General features: G+C 32.7%; 1 protein-coding gene across 3 annotated transcripts in view; it reads left to right on the top strand.

The window, feature by feature from the left end:
- The window catches only part of SYTL5 (synaptotagmin like 5), a 205,887-nt gene that overhangs the window by 141,065 nt on the left and 40,029 nt on the right, over positions 1–24,793 (top strand). For all 3 annotated transcript variants that reach the window (XM_031959435.1, XM_023498919.2, XM_031959434.1), the window contains 3 exons: positions 4,697–4,831; positions 18,626–18,758; positions 19,880–20,009. In XM_031959435.1, coding sequence (XP_031815295.1) covers positions 4,697–4,831; positions 18,626–18,758; positions 19,880–20,009 — 398 coding nt within the window. The remainder of the gene's footprint in view (positions 1–4,696; positions 4,832–18,625; positions 18,759–19,879; positions 20,010–24,793) is intronic.

Below are 24,793 nucleotides of genomic sequence, written 5' to 3'. Positions count from 1 at the left end.
TAGAAAAAGAACAAATTAAAAAACCACAATTAAATACCAAATTTGAAATTCTGAAAATAAAAGAGATTATTAAAATTGAAAGTAATAAAACTATTGAATTAATAAACAAAACTAAGAGTTGGTTTTAAGAAAAAAATCAACCAAATATATAAATCTTTAGATAATTTGATTAGAAAAGGGGGGGGGGGGAAATCAAATTGTTAGTATCAAAAAGGAAAAGGGAGAACTCTCCACCAATAAAGAAAAAATTGGAGCAATATTAGGAGAAATTTTGCCCAACTATATGTCAATCAGTCTGATAATCTAAGTGAAATGAATGCTTACAAAAATATAAATTGCCCAGATTAACAAAAAGGAAATAAATTACCTAAAATTTTAGAAAAATTTTTCCCATTTTAAAAAAATAAATTGAACAAGTTATTAATCAACTCCAGGGCCAAATGGATTTACATGCGAATTCTACCAAAAATTTAAAGAACCATTAATTCCAATACTATGCAAACTATTTAGAAAATGGGGAAAGAAGGGGTCCTACCACATTTCTTTTATTGCACGGACATGGTGCTGATTCCTAAACCAGGGTCAAAACAGAGAAAGAAAATTATAGACCAATTTCCCTAATGAATATTGATGCAAAAATCTTGAATAAAATATTAGCAACAAATTATGGAAAGTCATCCCCAGGATAATGTACCATCCTCGAGTAGGATATATACCAGTAATGCAAGGCTGGTTCAATATTAGGAAAACAATACCATAATCTACTATATCAAAGACCAAAGTAACAAAAATCATATGATTATCTCAATAGATGCAGAAAAAGCATTTGACAAAACCCAACATCCATTCCTATTAAAAACACAAGAGAGTATAGGAATAAGTGGAGTTTTCCTTAACATGATCAGTAGCATCTATTTAGAACCATCAAAAAGCATCATATGTAATGGGGATAAACTATAAATGTTATCAAGAAGATCAGGAGTGAAACAAGGTTGCCCACTATCACCATTATTATTCAATATTGTATGAGAAATGGTAGCTTTGGCAATAAGAGAAGGAAAAGAGATTAAAGGAATTAGAGTAAATAATACAGAAACCAAATTATCACTCTTTGCAGATGATATGATGGTTTTTTTAGAGAATTCTTAGAGAATCAAGTAAAAAGTTACCAGAAACAATTCACAACTTTAGCAAAATTGCAGAATACAAAATAAATTCAGCAGCACTTTATATATTACCAACAAAGTTCAACAGCAAGAAATACAAAGATAAATTCTATTTAAAATAGCTGTAGATGATATAAAGTATTTGGGAGTCTGCCTGCCAAGGCAAAGTCAGGAACTATATGAACACAATTACAAAACACTTTCCACACAAATAAAGTCAAATCTAATCAATTGGGAAAATATCAAGTACTCAAGGGTAGACCATACAAATATAATAAAAATGACAACACTATCTAAGTTAATTTACTTATTTAGTGCCATATAAATCAAACTCCCAAGACATTATTTTACAGAGCTAGAAAATATAATTACAAAGTTCATCTGGAAAACAAAATAGTTAATTTTGATTATATTAAGTTAAGTTTTTGTACAAACAAAACCAATGCAGACAAGAATAGAATGGAAGCAATACACTGGAGAACAATTTTTACATTCAAGGGTAATAAAGGCTTCATTTTTAAAACATATGGAGAATTGATTCAGATTTATAAAAATTGAAGCCATTCTCCAATGGATAAATAGTCAAAGGATACAAATAGACAATTTTCAGTTGAAGAAATTGAAACCATTTCTAAACATATGAAAAGGTGCTCTAAATCACTATTGATCAGAGAAATGCAAAATAAGACAACTCTGAAGTACCAGTACACAACTTTCAGATTGGCTAATATGACAGAAAAAGATAATAAGGAATTTTGGAGGGGATGTGGGAAAATTGGGAAACTAATACATTGTTGGTGAAGTTGTGAACTAATTCAACCATTCTGGAGAGCAATTTGGAACTATGCCCAAAAAGCTATCAAACTGTGCATACCCTTTGATCCAACAGTGTTTCTACTGTGCCTGTATCCCAAAGAGATCACAAAGGAGGGAAAGGAACCCACATGTGCAAAAATGTTTATGGTAGCCCTTTTTATAATGGCAAAAAACTGGAAACTGAGTAGATGCCCATCATTTGGAGAATGGCTAAATAAGTTATGGTATATAAATGCTATGGAATATTATTTTTCTATAAGAAACAATCAGCAGGATGATTTCAGAGAGGCCTTGAGAAACTTACATAAACTGAAGCTAAGTGAAGTGAGAAGAACCAGGAGGTCATTGTATATGGCAATAACAACATTATATAATGATCAATTCTGATGGACATGACTCTTTCAATAATGAGATATTTCAGGCCAGTTCCAATGGCCTTGTGATAAAGAGAGTCATTTGCACCCAGAGAGAGAATCTTAGTGACTGAGTGTGGATCACAGCATAATTTTTTCAGTCTTTTTTTTTGCAATCTGCTTGCATTTTGTTTTCTTTCTTATTTTTTTCCTTTTTGATCTGATTTTTTTTAATGAAGCATGATAATTGTGGAAATATGTATAGAACAATTGCACATTTTTAGCATATATTGCATTACTTGCCATCTAGGGGTGCAGATGGAAGAAAGGGAGGGAAAAAATGGAATACAAGGTTTTGCAAGGGTATTGAAAATTATCTATGCATATGTTTTGACAATAAAAAGCTTTAGTAATTTTTAAAAAAAGAGGAGAATAAAGGAAGGGGGAAAAAGTTATTCTAGTTGTAACTACTCAGCTATCCTATGGGCCATTTCCTAGTTTCTTCTTTCAGTCAGAGGATTCATACTCCAAGCCCAGTTTTAGTTAAGGTATAGCAACCAAGGGCCAGATTCCATTCAAAAGAAGCTTCCAGAAACAAACCAAAAAACCCAATAATATAAAAACATAGGAAACCATCATTCTGGTTCAGCTATATTGTCTGGATATCAGCTCCCTACTCCTTCTCAGATTGTTTATTTAATTCAGTTTTTTAAGCATTTCTTAAACAGTACAAGAGGTATTTAGATAGAGAAAACATTTACCCTAATCTCAAAGTGCTTACAAAGAATACTTGTTTATTATTTCTACTTGAATACTATCTGGCCACAGAACCCAGATGGCTCTGGAGAAGAAAGTGAGGCATGTAATGTCGCACAGCCCTCCCTCATTTAAATTCAATTCACTTTTATGTCATGTCATCAGCTCCCTGATGTCATGGTCTTTTTCAAGAACAAAGGACAAGCAGCAGCAACAACAATACTACCTACTTCTGATATAATTTCAAACTGATAGAAAATAAAAGTCCATTATTAATATTTATGGTCTTGTATATTGTAATGATATTGTAAGTAAGAAGTAATATTATTTTATATAGGTCTTTATAGAACTCAGAACTATAGAGTATGGTACAAGATTGGTAGAGAAGAGAAATAATGGGATTTTCCCAGGGAACCAAGATTTAGAGGGTACAAAATTTTAACAGAAACATTCCTTTGCTATCTAAAAAACAAATGATTCTTAAAATCTATCAAGCACAACTAATTAAAATAGAAAGCTATAACAACTAATTTTTCTTCTTACTCGAATTTATCTCAGTTGCTTCTTGCATTTTCATGCCATGAATTACAAAGTTGTTTTGAGGGTGATTTTATGCTGGTTGCTCCCTGCACCCAAACTGTTAGTATCTACTTTATTCCAATATCTCACTCCTAACAATTTGATATGATGAGCATTCTTCTCAGACCTAGCTCTAGCCCACCTCCAACACTGAAAAGACCACTACTTCTTTTTCCTTCCTCATCAGTTGCTATCCACATTGAGGAGATCAGAATTCCTTTTAGCCCTTTCTTTGTCCTTCTATAGAAGCCAAACTTTGTTTTAAAAAATGGGTTCTATCCCCTTCCTCCCAGAATTGTTACTTTAGTATTACTGCAAAGAAGTTTGGAAAATGTTTTCCTTTAAAATAATTTTTGCTGGGACACTAATGCATTGTTGGTGGAGTTGTGAACTGATTTAGCATTCTGATGAGCAACTTATAACTATGTCCAATGCATACACTTTGATCAAGCAATGTTGCCGTTTGATCCCAAAGAGATAATAAAAGAGAAAAAAAGGATCCACATGTACAAAAATTGAATGGATGCCTATCAATTGGAGAATGGCTGAATAAATTATGATATATGAATATAATGGGATATTATTGATCTATAAGAAATGATGAGAAAGCTAAATTCAGAAAAGCCTGGAAAGACTTACATGAACTGATGTTGAATAAAGTGAGCAAAACAAGAACATTATACACAGTAACAACAACATTATATGATGATCAGTTATGATAGACTTAGCTCTAGTCTTAGCAATGTGGTGATCCAATACAATTCCAATAGACTTGGGATAGAAAATGCATCCACATCCAGAGGGAAAACTGTGGAGAGTGATACAGATTTAAGCATAGTATTTTTGCCTTTTTTTTATTATTGTTTGCTTTTTCTTTCTCATGTTTTCTATCTTTTGTTCTGATTTTTCTTTCACAACATGACAAATATGGAAACATTTAAAATGAAAAAGAAAGAATTTGAGATTCTTGTTTTAAAAATCTTTTCCTTATTTTATCTGTTTCTAATTTTAAAAAATCTATTATAGATTTCTACTTAGCAAGTTCAGATCAGCAACCCGAGGAGAAATCATAACTCTGAAAACTGAGAGTGGAAGAAGCTACAGCTTGGACCTGAACTCCTCTCATTTTCATAATCCAAGGTCATCTTCTGGTTCTGAAAGGTAAGGGATATGCACATTTAATGGTGATGGAAACTGGGTAAAAATTCAAATTTTTCAAAACATGTAAGACTTCCAATAATTCAATAGTTACATCTAGTTTTTTATTCTCCTAAAACTTGAACTAATTTCTGGGATGCTATTAGGATTTATAATAGTTGAAAATGAAAGTTTTTTTTAATCAGAAATATAATTAGCAATGAGTGACATGACAAATTCTCTCACAAATATATTTATCTGGACTGGGAGAAAGCAAAGGGCATCTACTAACTTTCTATTTTAACTTATTAGCAATTATCACATAGATGATAATTCAGTTGATTAGGTTGTTGAAAATGCATTGTCCGCATATTTAATATTTCAGTGCTCTCTGTAAAAGCCCTGGTTTGCCCTAATAGTTTTGAATTTTATTCTCAACCAGTCAATCATTAGATATTTTTAAATACCTGCTATGCACTGTATACTGTGCCAAGTGTTGAGGAGAAAGCAAGCAAATATAGACAATAAAAAATATATATACAAAATATGCAAATATATATACACATATAAAATAAGGATAAAAATGAAATAATTAATAGAGGAAAGTTACTGAAATTAAAAGGAATTGGGGAAGGCTTACAGAAAAAAATGAGATTTTAGTAGAATCTGAAAGGAAACCAAGGAAGTCAGTAATGAAAGATGAAGAAGGGACAGCATTCCAGGCATTGGAGATATACCCATAAAAAATGTCCAAACTGTAGAGATAGAGAGTCTTGTTCATGGAACAGTTCATGGATCCAGTGTCACTGGATCAAAATGTTGGGGAATTATGTGTAAACATACTGACAAAGTTGAAAGGGGCTGAATTATGAAGGAACTTGTATATAAAATAAAGCATTTTATATTTTATTCCTTACTCAGTTGTAGTTAATAGCAACATGTTATTCCAATACCCTAGGAGTAATTCCAGTGATATAGCTTAAAGGAGGGGACTTGTAGAGAAAGTAAATGCCTTTTCATTGATTGCTTGATCTTTTTATGTATAAAGCCCTCAAAAAAGAAGCTTACATTTTATTTCAACCATTTTGAAAAAAATATTTAGAAATAAATCATTATTTCTGCCAAAAAGTGAATTGACTTGCAGCTCTACTTCCCCCCTCTGACTTTTCTCCTTCTGTTACATATCACTAAGGTGAACATATTCTTGAAATGGACTCTATTTAATGATTCCCCCATAATTACAGAAATTAAAATAGACAAGAGGGCCAGAATATATTGCCTTTATTTTAAGTGAAACACTACATTCTCTAAGTCCCTAGGCACATAGGTAAAGGCCTATCTGTATGACTACTGTATGATAAAAAGCAAAGGTGATTGAGCATTTGTAACTCATTAGAGTCTATAGGAAGAACCCTTTTGGCTAAAAGAGATAAATGATCATTTGCTGCTTCAGAATGGCAGCCTCAGGCAGGATGATAGTAAATGGTAGTATGCAATTGAAAGAGTCTAGTTTTCATGTAACTTCTGCAAATGTAATGGTTCTTCTCTGGCATCTATATTTTAACATCAGGCAGAAAGACTTCATGCTATGAACACCATTCTCTACTTATTTTTCAACAGTGACATACCATAATTCTTTTTCTTCTTTCCTAAGGCCTACCTTTTTTTTTAATCTACTTAGAATAAGATGCTATGTATTGAGAATCAAAATCATAGATGCCATTTCTCCCTGTAAAAGTGCTTTCCTCAGATATAATCCTGACAAGTAAATTATAAGAAATAACTATGATTGTGGAGAGGAAAGGTAGGAAACGAGATGATTTTTCCAGAATTTGGAGAAGAGTTTCACTACTTGATAATTCTATAGCATCTTTAATTTGTATCACAGCAAACTTGTGATAAGGTTGGGGAAAATGAAAGAAGGGGAAAATGTATTAAAAGGTAGTATCTAAAGGGGATAGAAGATATAATAGAGTAGAGTGAAAGGTGTCATGAGATGGTTAGAGTTGAATTGAATGGAAGGAAAAGAGTAATAGAATAGCTAGAGTGACTTTTATCCCTCCTGCTCTTTCCTCTGTGAAACCTCTTCCTGCTTCTTACCTCACACTATCATAAATGCTGTTAGAGAAAGAAAATTTTTTAAAGGAAAGAAAATTGTCAGTTAGCTGGCTGAAACTAAGACAATCACTTTACTAAAAGTCAGAGTGAAGGTTTTCATTCATTTAGTCAACAATCATTTAAGAATGAACTGAATGTATAGTATATTGTACTAAGCACTAGGAGAAGATATATAGTTTAGATGAGGTAGATTCCTATCCTCATGGAGCTTAATGTTTAATAAGAGGGAAAAATACCAACTAAGAGAATAATCACTGACATGTTATATAACAACTAAATGTTATATGAAATTTGAAGTAGAAGATTTTGTTTGGCAGGAGGGAGAGGGCTGGTGAAATTGTTATGGGATTTGAGTTGGATTTTAAAGAACAGATAGGAACTTAGACAAAGAGAATTTTAGGATTATATTAGAGGCACAGCTTGAATAAAGGGATAGAGGCAGAAAAATTATATGACAAATAGTAATCTAATTTGGCTGTATATTGGTGTATGAGTGTGTGTGTGTGTGGAGATAATATGGAATAAAGCTGGAAAAATAGAATGGTAGTGTATGGTAGAAGGTATTGGATGCCACACAAAGAAATTTAAAATTTTGAATGACTGGAATAGGAGAGAAGAGTCTTTCAGTAAAAAAGGGTCTTTGGAGAACACCTATTCCAAATCTCTCCTTTTGCTAAGCAATGTAACCAAGAACCATAAGAATATAGTGTTAGAGGGACCTTCAAAGTCATCTAATCTATCCACTCCTTATTTTATAAATGGATTACCCAAATCACAAAGGTAAAAATAGCATAGCACAGACAAAAGAGTAATAATGGCTGTATAATCAGAACACATTGGTTCAAATTATGCATCCAACACTAAATGTGTGAGGAAACTAAGGCTCAGAGAGGCAGTAAGTAGGACAGTCATGATTTGAAGCTAATCAAAAAGCTCTTCTCCATACTGCCTATTCGATAGGCAGTATGATGCTGTTGAGGATTGTTGAACAGAAGACTGACATCTCCAGCTGCATAAAAGAAAAATTATTCCGGTAATTGTCTGAAGGTTGGATTTGGAAGTGGGGAGAATGAAAATCTTAAGGCCTATTAGGAGGCTATGCTAATGAGCAGTAACAATCAATCAGTAATTATTTATTAAGCTTCTACTTTGTACCATGTCTTGTGCTAGATGTTGGGAGTATAATTACCCAATATAAAAAACTCATGCTCCCAAGGAAATCATATTGTAGGACCTTTTCTAGGTTAGTAGAATAGAACTAGAAGAGAACAGATGTGAGAGATGTGGGGAGGGTAAAATAGACAAGACTTCATAACTGATTCAAAACTATGTGAAAGATAGAAAAGTAGGGAAAAACAACCCCAAGATTTTGAACATGGGAGACCAGATAAATGGTGATACCACAGATGAATATCTGGGAAGAGTGCGAGTCTCAGATTTTGTGACTGAAAGTTTGATTTTATTGAGTTTGAAGATTCACTGGGATATCCAAGTAGAGATGGCCTATGGGTGATCAGAGATATGAATCTGAAGTTCAGAAAAAATTTCAAGGCTAGAATTGTGATTTGGGATAAATCTCTCTCTCTAAAGATGGTGGTTGAAGCTACAGAAGTAAATTAGATTGCCAAGGGAGGCATTGTAAAGAGAGAAGAAAAGTAAACCAAGGACAAAACCTGGCTTAATTATCTACCTATAATAATTTTTTAAAAGATAAAGATCCAGCAAAAAAGACAGCAAAGTTTTTAAACCTTTTCATGACCTAGTTGCCATAGACTAAGAAACACAGTCTTGGAATTTGTGCTTCTAAGTTGATACATATACCCATAATGAAGTTCTAGTTGCCAAGGCCTAAGAAACACAGTCTTGGAATTTGTATTTTTAAATCTATATATACACACTTATACTGAAGTCCTTAAACTCCTTAAACAGTGCATGTAGTCATAAAAAAGAGATATACTGGTAAAAAAAAAACCTGTACTGGAGCTTATTAGTGGTCCTATTAATGAGAAACTTTGATATACATTTCAGTGATTAAACTGCAAAAAGGAGAAAGTATAAAAAGAAAGTAATAGAATGTACTATTTATAAAAATAATCTTTCTTGCTCTTGTGAAAAGCAGATTAGAACTAGGCTTTGTTGTTTGAAATTCAGGTTGCTCAGAACTTGCTTAGCGGGAGTGCAGGCCATATTCCCCAACTGCAACTGTTTTCTTCACACCATTGCTTCCATTATCCACTTGGCTGGGTTTGCTTCTCATATTTTATCAATTGCAGAGCATAAGGAGCCATCAATTTGAGGGTATAAAGCATAAAATCCTGGTATTTTCACCTTCAAGTTTCTTTTTCACAGATTATTGATATGAGATCTTTAAAGGGAAAAAACCCAGTGTGAAGATAATCTCAATATAATCAGAAGTTTCTATGATGAATAAAGTGAGAATGTGAGAATGTTTTTATCAGGAAAGAAAAGATAAAGAATGTTAGAATTCTAACACTTTTTGGTAGTGTTTATATAATTATCTCTCGTGATGCTAAGTACACACAAAGGCATACCTATATATGTATATACATATATTTATGAGATATATACATACTTCATTTTATTATGCTTCACTTTATTGCTCTGAAGATATGGAAGGTTGTTTTTTGTTTGTTTTTATTTTTGTTTTACAAATTGAAAGCTCATGGCAATCTTGTGTTGGGCATCTATTGATGCTATTTTTTCCAACAGCATGTGCTCACATTGTGTCTCTGTGTTGTATTTTGATAATTCTCACAATATTTTAATCTTTAGTAAGCCATAACCTTTTTGGTCTGTTCCCCCACTCACTTTAATATTGTATTTCTACTTCTTGACCAATGTCCCCCGTTATACTGCCAAGAGATTTCTGAAGTTAAAATTTTATCCCTTTACCAATTTTGGAAGGGATAGGATTCAAACTTCCAACATTTAGTATGTTTCATGCCTGAAACAGTTGACTTTTTTTAAATTAATTCTAATATTGTCTGTAGAATTAGAAGGTATTTCAGATATTTTTAATATGATCCATTTATTTTAAGAAGCCAAGACCCAGATCAAAGATACAACGTAAGAGCACAGATTCAGAAGGATGTTAGAAGTCATCCAATTTACCCAGTCCTTATTTTATAAATGAAGTATTGTCCAAAGCTTTTTAAACTCTAATTCATGATCTGATATGGGATTGTGTAATTGAATATGGGGGTCAAAAATTATGATTTGTTATCAGCAAATTCTTGATTTGTATAAGTATTTCATATACCTATATAACGTGGAGTTACATAAAAATTTCTTGGGCAAAAAGGAGTTGTGAGTAGTAAAATTAAAAAAGCTTTAGTGTGGTCAAAAAAGCATTGACTGTATAATCAGAAGACTTGAATTCAAATCATGCATTTGACATTCAACATTTTCATGATATTGGGCAAGTTGGTCAGTCAGCAAACATTTATTAAGCACCTACTTTGTGCCAGGTACTGTGCTAGATACAAGGGATTCAAAGAAAGGTGAAAGACAATTCCTAACTTCAAGGAACTCACAATCTAATGGCAAAAATGAACTGAAAACAAATATGTACAAACACCATACAGAATAAATTGGAGATAATCAACAAAGGAAATGTTCTAAAATGAAGTAGAATTGAGAAAAGTTGCCTGTTTTTTTTTTACCAGTATCTCTCTTTTTTATGACTATATAAGTAGGATTTTAGCTGGGATTTGAAGGAAACGAGGAAAACCAGGAGTTAAAGAGGAGGAAGGAGAGCATTCCAATCATAGGAGACAACCAGTGAATATGCCAGGAGAAGAGAAATATGAAGTATAGTCATCCCTCAACGTTCCCAGGGGTTGGGACATTTTCAAGAATGTTTAAAGCCATGAATAACTTAATGACTCTACCCCAAACCTTTATTTTTAATCATTCTGATTATATATGTATTCAACACAAAAAACAAGTAAAACAACATGCCATCCTATATAAAACTTGCAGTTTCTCATAAAAGACAGTTTAGTATCTTGCACAGTCTGCAGTGTCTTCTCAGTTATTGCTCCACAGATTTCCTTTTTGTACAAAAAACACCAGATACAATAATCATTATAGGGAAAAAAATCATGTGACTGAGTCTGGAGTAGCGAAACAAAGTGGAGGTGTTGCCAAAAAGAATGTGTAGCTGATAGTTCTTTAGAAATTTTGAATTTAAACTTCTTATAAAATTTGAAATTTTTATAGTGTTGTAACTTTTTAAATAAAAATAGAAATAAAAACTATAATAAATTTATGTATATATATTTATGGAAGTAAATTATAAGATAATTTAATGATATGTAGCATTTGGGCATTTGTGGCTTACTCCATATTTTTAGTTCTCTTTACATAATCATGTGCTATTCAGTTTTCCATAGTGTGTTGCAAATCTCCAAAAATTCCCATTTAATATTAATGGCCAACTTACAGATATAGGCCAAAACAGTGAATGTGAAAGTCGCAGCTGTCAAAAGGTGACTGTATTTTGTTTGAGGGATGGCAAGGAGCCTAGTTTTAGTAAATTGAAGGGTATATAGGAGAGGGGTATAGTAAGAGATAAGAAGCCTGAGAAGTATGAGAGGCAGGTAGGGAAGGGTTTTGAATGCCAAACAGAGGACATGAATTTGATCTTTGATGTCTGAGAGCCACTGGAGTTTGTTTATTGAGGGTGGAAGGGAACATAGCCAGATCTGCACTTTGGGAAGATCACTTTAACAGATTAAAAAAGGATGGACTGGAGTGGAGAAAAATTTGTGATAGTGAGACCAACCAATAGACTTTTGAGGTAGACTAGATTTAAGTGATGAGGATTTACATTAGGATGAGAGGATTATCAGAGAGAGAAAAAGGACATATCTTGTAAATGTTTTATTATAAAGATAAAATCAGCAGATCTTGGCAACACATTGGTTATTGGGGGTGAGAGAAAATGAGGATTTAAGACTGATATTTAAGCTATGAGCCTGGGAGACTAGGAATATCATAGAATCTGAACAGTAATAGGGAAGTTTGGGAGGGGGAAGGATTGAGGATTGGGGGATAATGACCTCGGTTCTGGATGCATTCAGTAGACATCTCAGCTATAAGACATGTAGTTCAAGATGTCTAATAAGAAGTTATAGAAGAGAGAAGAGAGGTTATGGCTATATAAATTGATTTGAGAATCATCAGCATAGAAATGATAGTTGAGTCATGGAAGCTGATGAGATCACCAAATGAAATAGTGTGGAGGGAGTTGAAAAGAAAGCCCAGGAAAACCCCTAGTTAACAGGATTGAGCTGAATGAAGATTCAGCAAAGGAGACTGAGTAGGAGCACTTAAATAGGTAGGAGGAGAACCAGAAAAAAAAGTGATGTCCAAAAGCCTGAAAAAGAATATCAAAGAGAAGCTATATTGACATCAAGAAGGATGAAAAATGAAAGCAAGCCAATATTTTTGGAAATTAAGAGATTAGAGATAATTTTGGAGAGGAATTTCAGTTGCATGATGGGGTTAGAAGTCACATTGTAGAAAGTAAGAAGAAAATAAGAGAAAAAGAAGTGGGTACACTTATTGTAGAGGTTAGCCACAAAAGAAAGGAGAAATATAGGATAATTGGATCAGTGAGGATTTTTTGAAAGGGAGAAATGGACATATTTATAGTTGGGAAGCAGCTAGTAGACAGGGAGAGATTGAAGTCACTTTGTATTTCTGATTCTTATTCAGTTTCCTCATCTGTATGAAAAAGGTATTGGGCTAATATAGAGCCCCCTCCATAATCTCTTCCAAATATAAACCTATAATTGATTTGAACCTGATGCTCTGGATCTAAACCTAGTGTTTTTCCCATGGTCCTATATTTACATAGGTAAGATGCAGCAGAGAATAAATTTAAAGTGTGGTCCTCTCATTCCAAAATCTCCTGCCCTTTCCACTATCATCTCTGGATTTTATTAGGAAACCACTCAGAAATGCTTTTCAAGTGGGTAGTGATGACTGACTGCTACAAAAATGCATATGTGTGTATGTATATGTACATACACTTACATATATACACACATACATTCATGTTTGTGTATATATACAGACATTTATATATGTATATAGTAAATGAACAGTGATACTTAGAATTTTTTAAAAATCACTTAGCTTAATTCACTAGATTGTTTCATTTTCTGTTTTTCCCATTATATTCTCTAGCATGTGACTTCATAATGAATTTGTTACTAGTGAAATAACCTTATTTTCCTGAGTAGATTTTTTTCCTTCTCCTTTCTCTCCGCTGAATTATACCCAGTATTTTTTCATTGCTCAAAAGGAAGCCCCAAACTGATGTTCATAATCTTTCTGAAACATCCGGAATTGTTTTTACTTGCTCTGAACAGGATATTACAGAGCTCAATAGTCAGTCCAGTATTAAAACGGAATTCTAAATCTAAACACTGCTCACCTCTAACTCTTAGGAAATCTTTTCTGTTGTCCAATCCCTCTTGTAAGCATTCATGACTATTTATACTTTGAGGAGAACAGACTTTTTTAAAATCAGTTCTTTCTGCAAAGTTGAATTCATCAGATCCATCCCCATTATCAAACGTTATATCTTTTGTCTGTTATAAAGAAGTGAAATCATCCTCACATTAAAGTGTAATTACTGCCATCTATGTAGGGAAGCTCATAAACTAGGAGAGAATGAAGCACTGGCAACTGTCACTAGCAATTGAATATGACTTAGCATAGGAAGGCATCTCATAGAGTCTGGAATTACTGGCACAGAGCCAGCATTACTGTATTTTACATAATTTTGAATAAAGGCTGTAAATATTGATTAGTTTGTACAGCAAATTTATTTTCCTCATGAAAATAAAATGTCTAATTCTGACTAGCACATTACTACTGTTCTATCAACATTATTCTTAAATATAGTTTTTGATATATTTGTCATTTGAAAGGTGAAATAATAAATTATAACTCCTTCCATATCCTTCCCCTATCCTTCAGATAGTTGGATCCTTGAAAACTGTACTCCTTAGGTATTTGCTTAGGGTAGACAGGGATAATTGAGATACTTGGGAATATAACATATGATATGCTCATCTATATTTCCTTATATTTTACAAAAATAAATAAACTTTAAATAAAGAAAGTAGATGGGCATGTTGATCACATATTCCTACTCTTTGGGAGACTGATATTGATAGATCTCTAGAACTTCAGAGTCCTGAACTGCATTGGGCTAACCCAGTCTGATGTCCCCATCCTTTTCATTGTCCAACACCAACAACCAATCTGGCCCAGGATGAAAATGAAATATGTAAACACTTCCATGAAGATCAGAATGAGGATTTGGCATATATAATATCTTTTTTTCATCCTGGATAAGATGGAAAAATTAGGGAAAAAAGAGAAGAGAAAGGGGGAGAAAAAGGAAGGAAAGGGAAAAAAAGGAGAAAGTAAGGAAAAAAAGGAGAAGAGAAATGATACGAGAGGGGAAAGAAGGAAATGAAAGGAGAAGGGAAGAAAAAGAAAAAGGAAGGAAAGAGAAAGAAAAAACAGAAGAGGAGAAAGAGAAAAAAAAAAAGATCAGTAACCATTTCTCTTTTGATAAATAATTTAAAATTCTATGTCAGAGTCCAGGTTAAAAATACTAACTCCCAAGTACAAATTAACTATTCTGATCACAACAATTTATAATCCATAAATTTAGTCATATAAATATTATGTATAAAGCAAAAGTTCTTAACCTTTTTTGTGTTGTGAATCACTTTTAACCAATCAATGAAATCAATAAACATTTATGAAATATCTCCTACTATGTTCTAGGCACTAAGCGAAGCTTTGAGAATACAAAAGTACCATTGGGGTTGGGGTGTAAGGCAGACTCACCCCTCAGGGAGTTTATAGTCTAGTGAGGAGAGTCAAAATGCAAACAAATACACAACATAAATTAGCTATATACAGGATAAATGGAAAATATTTAACAAAAGAAGGCACTAAAATTAAGAGAGGCTATGATAGAGTTCATGTAAAACTTGACATTTTAGGTGAGCTCAAAGTAAGGTAGGGAAACCTGCTCTTCGAGAGCATAGTTTTGAAATCTTAGAACATAAGATTTACAAAAGACATTCATTCTATGGACATGGTATATCCTTTTATGTGTATATGTATATACACCATATACATATATTAAAAAAAAATCACTGATCCTGAATTAAAAACTCTTGAAATCTACCTTTAATCTTTTATCTTTCTCCCTTCCTGCTTGGTTTTGGATCTTTTTATTTTTCAGATCCTGGTTACTGTGCCAAACTCTTCCCAAAGAAAGGCCTAAGGTCAGAATATTATTGTTTTTGGCCAAGAGTCAAAGGATATTAATTACATCTTTTTTACTTTGAAGGCAGGACTATTATCTTCTACTTAAATCCTCCTGCCTCTAGGCTCCTGAGCCTTTAAATGTTATAATAGTCTCCTCTGGTTTTAAACTGACTTCATTACTTGCTCCTAAACTAAGAACCTTTCTTCCTTGGATGATGGTTCCTTCTTATATGTTTTCTTACCTGACCTCTAATTTTGTACATCTTAAAATTACCCAATTTTAACATAACATTTTTATAATAGTTTTTTATTTTCAAAATACATGCAAAGATAGTTTCCAACAGTTATCCTTGCAAAATCTTGTGTTCCAAATTTTTGCCTCTCCCTTTCCCCACCAACTATCTCCACTAGACAGCAAGTAATTCAATATAGGTTAAACATGTGTAATTCTTCTCCAGCTATAAGTTCCTTCTTTCTCTACATATCTGAGAGACAGACCATCTCTTGTTCTCCTAATTTGCTTACAATATCAACCTTTTTCTAAATCATGAACCTATTTTGATATTACTTTAATAGCAAGTGATAAGGTCAGTTTAAAACCAGAGGAGACTATTATAATTAGGTCTAGTTTCTGCCATACTATTTTCCAATTTTCCTTATTTATGAAGTAGTAAGTTCTTATTCCAGAATCTGGAGTTTTGGGGTTTATCAAACACTAGATTACTATAGTCATTTACAATTGTATCTTGTAAACCTAACCTACTCCACTGATTGACTACTCCATTTCTTAGCCAGTACCAAATGGTTTTGATGGCTGCTATTTTATAATATATTTTCAGGTCTGGTACAGCTAGGCTATCTTCATTGGCATTTTCCCTAATTAATTCCCTTAAAATTCTTGATCTTTTGCTCTCCCAAATGAATGTTGTTATTGGTATGGCACTGAGTAAATAGATTAATTTAGATAAGATTGTCATTTTTATTACTTTAGTTTGGCTTACCCATGAGCACTTGCTATTCTTCCAAAAAACATAATATTTTTTAAAAAGAATATATGACATACTTCTACTACTGACAATAGCAATAAGCTGACTTTCTTTTGAAAAAGAGAGGAAACACATATTATATTTCACAATTTGCACCCATGTAGAATCACTACAATGGCTTCCTCAAACCCAGCTCATACCAAGTTAATCATGTTTTCTAGAACCATGAATACTTTTACGTGTATATGTATATACATATACACACATATATAGATATGTGTATAACACTGTAGCATAATTCAGTCACATGTTTTATTACTGTTTGTTACAGTAACTTATAATATTTATAATATATAATCATTTTAATTTTTAATTTTATGTGCATATTATATGCATATAATTTATATGCATTAATGACAATTTTAAATTAAAATTATTATGATGATAAAGATATAGAATATACTTTAACTACTCTTAAATATTATATATAAAATAAATAGGCTTAAATTTATTATGTATGCATAACATATATATATATATATATATATGACTATCAATGGTCACAGAAAACTGATGGCAAAATATATGTGTAATATTTAACATAATAGTTGATAATAATTGTAATAGATATTCTATTCTTTTGTACATTCTCTTCTCTCTACTCCTTGTACCCTGTTTATTTCAAGTTGTTGCATTTTATTTTCCTTTTAATATTCACTATCAACCTCATCAAGCTTAGAGTTTGCTTTGCTTATGACTAATCCCTCCCTGAACTTGTTTTTCCCTCTAATAGTTCTCCTATTTCTATCTCCCTGCTGAATTGAATGCAACCCTGCATCAAACTCTTTACACGTGTGCATTCTGCCCTCTTTTGGCCAGTTTAAATGAAAGTAAAAGTCAAGTGAAAACAAAAACATGATATAATATAATTATGCATTTTATTATTATTGTTATTAATAGTAATAATCATAAATCGCCACTGAAGTAACTTTTAGTTCTTAAACTCTGTGAAAATAGAGCTAAAGTATTGGATTTCTGTGTTAGAGAAAAACTTGGAGGCGGAAAGGATGTTTTGCCCTCCCTTTTCCTTGTATTCAATTCTGGCTACAATTCACTGTCTATTTAAAGTATCTCTCTGAGACAAAACTTCTTAATCTATTTTGTGTTTCATGGACTCTTTCAGCAATATGGTAAGAACTATAGATTCCTTCTTACAATTATGTTTTTACATGTTTGAAATCAAAAGTGTTAGTAAAAAAGAATCCAATTATGTTGGAATAAAGGTGTAAATTTTTTTCCTACCCAGTTTCATGGATCCATTGAAATCTGTCCATGGACTTCTTAGGGATCCATGGATCCCAGATTACAAATCCTAGAACTAAGATATATATTCATAAGTTAATTCAATGAACAGTCTATCCAATTATGTGTCATGGCCTATACATCGTGTGTGTGTTTCCTTGAATAAATTAGTAGGCAGATCTCTTTGTAGTGATCACAGATTTATTGATCCCTGTAGAATTGTGGGCAAACAAGGGCATCTGGAGAATTCTGTTATCTAAAGGGAAATCCTGGTTCATTTCAAATATGTGGTTATCTTGATATTAATAACTTTAGAATAATTGAAGAGAATTAGATGTCATCATACTTTTCAAGGAATCTTGGGTGCCCTTTGGTTTAATTCAACATTTATTAAGCATCTACTAGATGTGAGGCACTATACTAGATGCTTAGAATGCAAAGACAAAAATGAAACAGTCCCTGCCCTTGAATTGCTTACATTCTTACTGGGTGGAAAACATGTACATAGACAAGTTCATCAAAGTTTATAGCAAAGATAAATTAATTTATAAAATGGAGGACAACACTAGCAACTTCTGTTTCATTTGGAATTTTCAGATAGCTAACCTTATTGGTTCTGACAGTTGCTCAGTGTTTTAAAATTACATCCCATGCACAAAGCATCCAACTGTGCTTTTATGCAACTTTTATCCAACTGTGATCTTTATTTCTAAACTTATGTTCCAGACAAATCTTATAAAAGTATCCTCTCAATATAGCTCCTTATTTTTTTAATCACAGCTTCTTTGTTTGGCCATCAGCTGCCTCTACAATAATGGGAAATCCGTTTGGAGGAACTTGAGCCCATTTAAACACAAATTTAAAGTTATTGGAAATAGAAAATAAGGAGCTATTAAAGTATTTTGAACAAAGCTGTTGACATAACAGTGGCTGATGGATCTTTAGTGTGGGGTCAGCTCTATCAGATCTACATCAGGGTAATTTTTGAGTGCTATTGTACCAGTCATTTTGTTGTCACTTCTTTGTCATTCATGTTCCTCCTCTATATAAAAGATGGACTTTTCTTTGCTATTTTTTTATTCAGAGGAAATGTCTCACCAGACATCAACGAATGGGAGGCTAATCCTGTGAGCCTGAAAGGTAACCAGGGCAATGGCACCATCCCCCGGACACAGAGGTCACCAGCCCTAAGTAGCCGCAGTTCAACTAGCAGCAGAGTGAGTGGGAGCCATCATAACTAATCATCCAGCAGGCTATGCTACTTCACTGTAACTATTCTGGGTTTAACTGTACATGTAATCAAGTTTTGGTTTTCCTTTTTTGCCCCTTAATCTCCATGAAGGTGGGGTTACTCTTTGTGTATTTCCTATGACTTACTCCTTATCATTACCTCTTTGTTTCCATATGAGTCTCTGCTGTTTGACAGAAAGTATGAAGGCGGCAGAGACTTTGGGATCAGGCTCAGGATATAATTGAGAGCAGATGGGAAGGATATTTCTCTGCATTTCAAAACCAAACAAAATTATATTCCACTTGCTCTTGCACTGGTGTTAATGCAGATAACCTAGAGTTGAGAATACTTAGGAACTAAATTTTAGGAACTAAAACCCTCTTTACATTATGAGGGTGGGAAAGGGCAATTTGGAAAGATTATTAGATTTTAATTTTCCCCAGGTCAGTATTAGTGTGCTAGGCACTGTGCAAAGAGTTAGTGATGCAAAGAAAGATAAAAGATAACTTTCAGCCCTCAAAGACTTCACAGTCTAATGAGGAGAATGGCAGAATGAGATAACATGCAAACAAAATGATAGTGGGTTGGTACATGATACTAACAATCTATGTAGAGAATAAATGAAAGATAATCATCATAAGGGAAGACACTAACATTAAGGGGTGGGGAAAAGGCTTCCTGTAGAAGGTAGGTTTAAGAAGGTAGCCAGGGAAGCCAGTTAGGCAGAGAAAAGGAGGGAGAATATTGCAGAGATGAGGGACAGTCACAGAAAGTGCTCAGAGTCTAGAGATGGAATGTCTTTTTTGAGGAACGAGGAGGCTAGTATCATACATATACACGAACAGGGAGGAAGAGAAGGTAAGAAAGTTGAGAGGAGGGAGATGGGCTTTAAAGGATTTTGAATTCCAAACAGAAGATTTTGTGTTTGACCTTGAAGGTAATAAAAATCTGCTAAGGATAGATATAATATGGTTTAAACATAAGAACTAAATCTTGTACAAAGTATCAACCTGGTCAGCTTAATCCTCTCTAAAGAACGTCATTATGATGTAAAGTAAAATATATTTATAACTTATTTTTAATATTCCTTTTTTATGTCCTTGATAGGATCATGGTTTAGAAAATGCCATGGTTGTGACTGCCAGTGAAAGTGTCTCTGAAAATTTAACAAAAAGACATCAGAGGAGGGCTTCAGGAACTCCTTCTATAGCTGTCTCTAGGGTTTCTCTCTCTTCAGGTAAGTACCTGCCAATGTTCATGTAGCATCCATTTGATAAGGTGAACAGACAGTGAAGGGTAGTTTTGTGGTGCAGTAGATAGAGTGCCCTAAAGTCAAGAGGATCTGAGATCAAATCCAGAGTTAGACATTTAGTGTATGATCCTATTGGCCTCAGTTTCCTCATCTGTAAAATAAGCTGGAGAAAGAAACAGACAATTGTTCCAGTGTCTTTACCAAGAAAATCTCAAATGAGGTTATGAAGAATTGGACTAGACTGAAATGACTGAACAATAATAGACAGTGTACAATTGACTATTGAAAATTATCATGAAATCATAATTCATAAATATTTTCATTTTCATAGAATAGAAAGAATATTGTATATAAAAAAGAATTTGTTTTATAAATTTTGGTTTTAACATGGTAGTAGCATATTTCCTACTTTCTTGCAACTCCATCTGACCTTTCTTCTACTTTAGCCATTTTATTTTTAAATATTTCATTGATGCTCTCTAAATGAAGGATGACCAGAGGCAACATTAACTCCTCCCTCTCCCTTCAAACAAATAAAAGTTTTGCTTTGTAATCAATAAATAAAATCAAGCAAAACAAATTTTTGTTTTATTGGCCATATTTGAAAACACTTCATTCTGTACCTCAGTCCATTTCCTCCCCACCAATAACTGGGAGGCATGCTTCATCATCTGTCTGTTGGGGACATGATTGATCTTTGCATTTTATTTTTATTTTTTACAATGTCCTGGTTATGGCACAAAACTATAGTTGTAAAAGATAGCTTCTTATATTCTCACATTTATTTATGTAATGACCTTTTATATCTGGGCAGTATATCCATTTAGAAGTAATTACAGAATCATGTGTAAGTTATTGAACTAAGCCCAAAAATTATTTCTCCTCCTCCTCCTCCTCCTCCTCCTCTTCCTACTCCTGTTTCTCCTTCTCCTCTTCCTCTTCCTCCTTTTTTCATTATCTTTGTCTTTGTATTCTTTCCTGTTTTTGAAAATGAGTCCTTAAAACACTAGGTAGTGACTATGGCTTTAGAAAAAAAAAATCTATTTTATTTAGATAGTTCTGTATCTTATGTGCCTAATGTTCTGTTAATCAACTTTTCTATCAATACCAAATGATTTCTAATTATTATTGCTTTGCAGTATAGATACTTTCTCATTCACACACCCCCATTATGTCCATTTATCTTCTTAACCTTTTTTTCTTCTAGATAAATTTTGTAATAATTTTCTCTCATTCTATGAAGTCAATCTTTGATAGTTTGATTGGACTAGTACTGAATCTATTTATTGTATTGGGCAGTATTTCCACTTTTGTTGTATTAGCATTTGAAATTGAAACCACAAGAAATGAATTCTTTTTCAATTATTTTCCTTCTTTTATTTCTTCAAAGAATACTTTGTAGTTATATATAGTTATATACACACATCTCTCTCTCTCTCTACCAACACACACACGCACACACACACACACACATATAGTGGTAATATGTAGTAATATAAGTATTCTGTGTATATTTTGGTAAGTGGACTCCCAGATATACTGCATATTCTTTCGTATATTTGAATGAATTTTTTTTCACTGTTGAGTTTTGTTGATAATGTACAGAAAAGCTGATGATTTTGTGGGTTTATATGTTTCTACTTTATAAAAGTTAATTGTTTCTATAAAAATTTTAATTAAATCTCTAGAATTCTTTAAACAAACAATAATATGACCTGTAAAAGGGACAAATGGTTTTTTTTTTTTTGCCTAATCTTTATGCCCTCAAGTTATTTTTCTTCTTTTATTGCCATAGCTGCTATTTCATAGCATCCTTGCTTTGCCCCAATCTTAGAAAGGCCACTTGTGGGATTTTTTCCATTACAGATGGTCCAACTTTAAGTTTTAGATAAATATTATTTACAATATAAAGCAAAGGTTGATTCATTCCTATTTTCTCTAGCATTTTTCACATGAAAAGATATATTTTGTAAAAATTTTTTCTGTATATCTTGCTATATACAATTTAATTATTATGTTATTAGTACAGTTTATTATACTAATATTTTTCATATTAAGTCAAGTCTATCATTATTGTATAAATCCTGCATAGTCATAGTATGTAATTTTTTATTGTTATAGACTTTTTGTAATGTTTTATTCAATATGCTTGTATTATTATTCACAAAAGATATTAATGCATTTTTTCCTTTACTTTGTCTCTCTATCCCTTGAGTAACAAGATCATATTTGTTTCATAAAGGGAATTTGGTAGAATTATTTTTTCCCTCTTTATGTGAAATTTGGGTTAATCGTTACTTGCATATTTAATTGAATTCTTTTGCGACTGCATCTGGCCCTAGGTTTGGTTCCCCCCACATTTATGCCTGATGTGGCCCCAGCCACATTTATGGCTGAACATTTTCATTTTCTCTGAGTTAGTTGAATTTATTTCTTATGATAATACAGATATTTTAACATTTTTGTAAACATACATCTATTTCATTTAAGTGACTTTTTTCCTAGAATAAAATCGAAATAATTTCTAATAATATTCTTATTTCCTTTTAACTTATTGTTAAGTATTTTTTTATTTTTGTTGGCAATTTGGTGTTGCTCTCCTTTTTATCTGATAGCTAATAGTTTGTCTACTATATTTTTTTAAATCTCCATGTTTTGTCAAATGAACAATTTTTTTTCCATTTTATTTCTTTTTTATCTCTAGAATGTCTATTTCTTTATTTATTTGAGGTTTGTTTTTCAATTGTTGGTTTCCTATTTTATTTTAGTTACACATCCAAATCACTAATCTACTACTTTTCTCCTTATTGATGAAAGTGTTTAAATTTTTTCCCCTTAAAGACTGTTTGGGCTATATCCAAAAAGTTTTGGTTTGTTGTGACATTGTTGTCACCTTCTTTGTTAAAATTACCTACTGTTTGAGATTACAATGGTCTGTCTTGCTTTTAAAAATTCACCTGAAGTCTGCTGCTATTCTTTTTCCTTCTCAGCAGTGGCTGGGGAAAGGGAAAATTAATTAAGAGTTTATCAAATATCTTCTGTGCTCAAGATCTGAAGGGTAATTTGATTAAAAACAAGACACGATTCCTGCCCTCAGTAAGGCAGGATTAGTTGTGAACTTAAAATCAAAAAGACCTGGATGTGAGTCCCAGTTCATTTTCTGATTTTGGGCAAATAAGTTTCCTTATCTATAAAATGAATATACTTAAAGCTCTATAAATTATTACTCTCTATGTAAATATTAATTACTACAATTAAGAAAAGAAACATTGTGACAGAATAATTAAATACTAATCTGGAAGTAAGGAAGATCTGGGTTCAGTCCTCCCTTTGATAATCTAATAGGAGTTATAAGAGCTGGACATATAATTATACTATCAGACCAAACGTAAAAGTGTAATGAGAAAAGCATAAAGTGCTTGTGGAGGTCAGAGAAGGCAGAGGTCACATATAGATTGAGTTATTTTCCTGAATCTAATAGTAACTTTTACACTAATGTTGTCCTGCTCAGTCAAAGTGATGTAAAGCTCTTTTTAAGTTTACTTTTCTAGTGACCAATTTTCATTGCCTACCTGGAGGGCTATGTTTGTGATTATCATAGTGGACAGTAAGCATCTTGAAAATGACAAATCCATAAAATTTACTTCATTAATACCAACTTCCTCAATTTCCCTAGGTTTTTTTTTGTTGTTGTTTGTTGTTTGTTGTTTGTTGTTTGTTGTTTGTTGTTTGTTTTTGTTTTTTGTTATTTTAGTCATGCCTGACCCTTCATGATGCCATTTTGAGGGTTTTCTTGGCAAAGACACTGGAGTGACTTGCCATTTTTTTTCTCTAGGGGATCCTTTTCTATCAGCCATCAGAAGTTAAGTGGTTTGCCCACATTGTAGCAAGTTACACAATTAACAAGTGTCAGGATAAATTTGAGCTTAGATCTTCCTGACTCGAGGCTCATTATTTTATTCACAGAGCCATGAGCTTCTACAGACATTAGTTACTGTATCTTAAGGATTCTTCAGCTACATTATGTTCAGAACTAATAGCATCAATAACTGAAAAGCAGAAGTACTTGTTCTTTCCTCTGGACCATACCTTTCAAAATTTCAGCCACGGTTCTTTGCTTACTCAAGACTCCAAAGCCTTGGAGTACATGGTCTCAAGTTCTAGCTCATGTTCTAGCTACCTCTGCAATTAAGAGTTTATAGGATGCATTAATAAAAGATACCAAAGCCTTAAGGTTTTTTATGAAAGACCCATAAGGATCTTTAATAATTATACCATTGAACTACCCCAAAGCCAGCATGAAACCCTATTTTTTTTTTTGCTAAACTTCAAGCCTCTATATACTATCTTAGTTCTGTGTTTCTAGTCATTCATCACCTTCTTCCAATTTAATTTCTCTATGTATAATTAATTAATTGACATGTTACAGATTGTATATAATAACTTGAAATTTACACTAGACAATCAGGAATTAGAAATAGTTTGATGAAAAAAGAGAAATTATGTATAAAATACTTTCTAGCCTGAGACTCTTGGGCAAAGTGGGAAGACACTTGAATCTTCATTGTCCTTTTGCTAATATCCAGTAAGACAGCTAGTAGCTCCCGACTATTGCAGCCACATTCATCATAGTGAATTTCCTAATAAGTAGAAACCATACCTGCTAAATCCAAACCTATAATATACAGGCTCTAGTTTCTTAATTGGCACTACAAGAAGCCTGTATGCAATTCTCGCTTCCCCCAACCATTCATTAATTGTTCAATATA

The sequence above is a fragment of the Sarcophilus harrisii genome, chromosome 3 (genome assembly GCF_902635505.1).
Source record: "Sarcophilus harrisii chromosome 3, mSarHar1.11, whole genome shotgun sequence".
NCBI classification, from domain to species: domain Eukaryota; kingdom Metazoa; phylum Chordata; class Mammalia; order Dasyuromorphia; family Dasyuridae; genus Sarcophilus; species Sarcophilus harrisii.
This window is presented reverse-complemented; position numbering and strand designations above follow the sequence as displayed.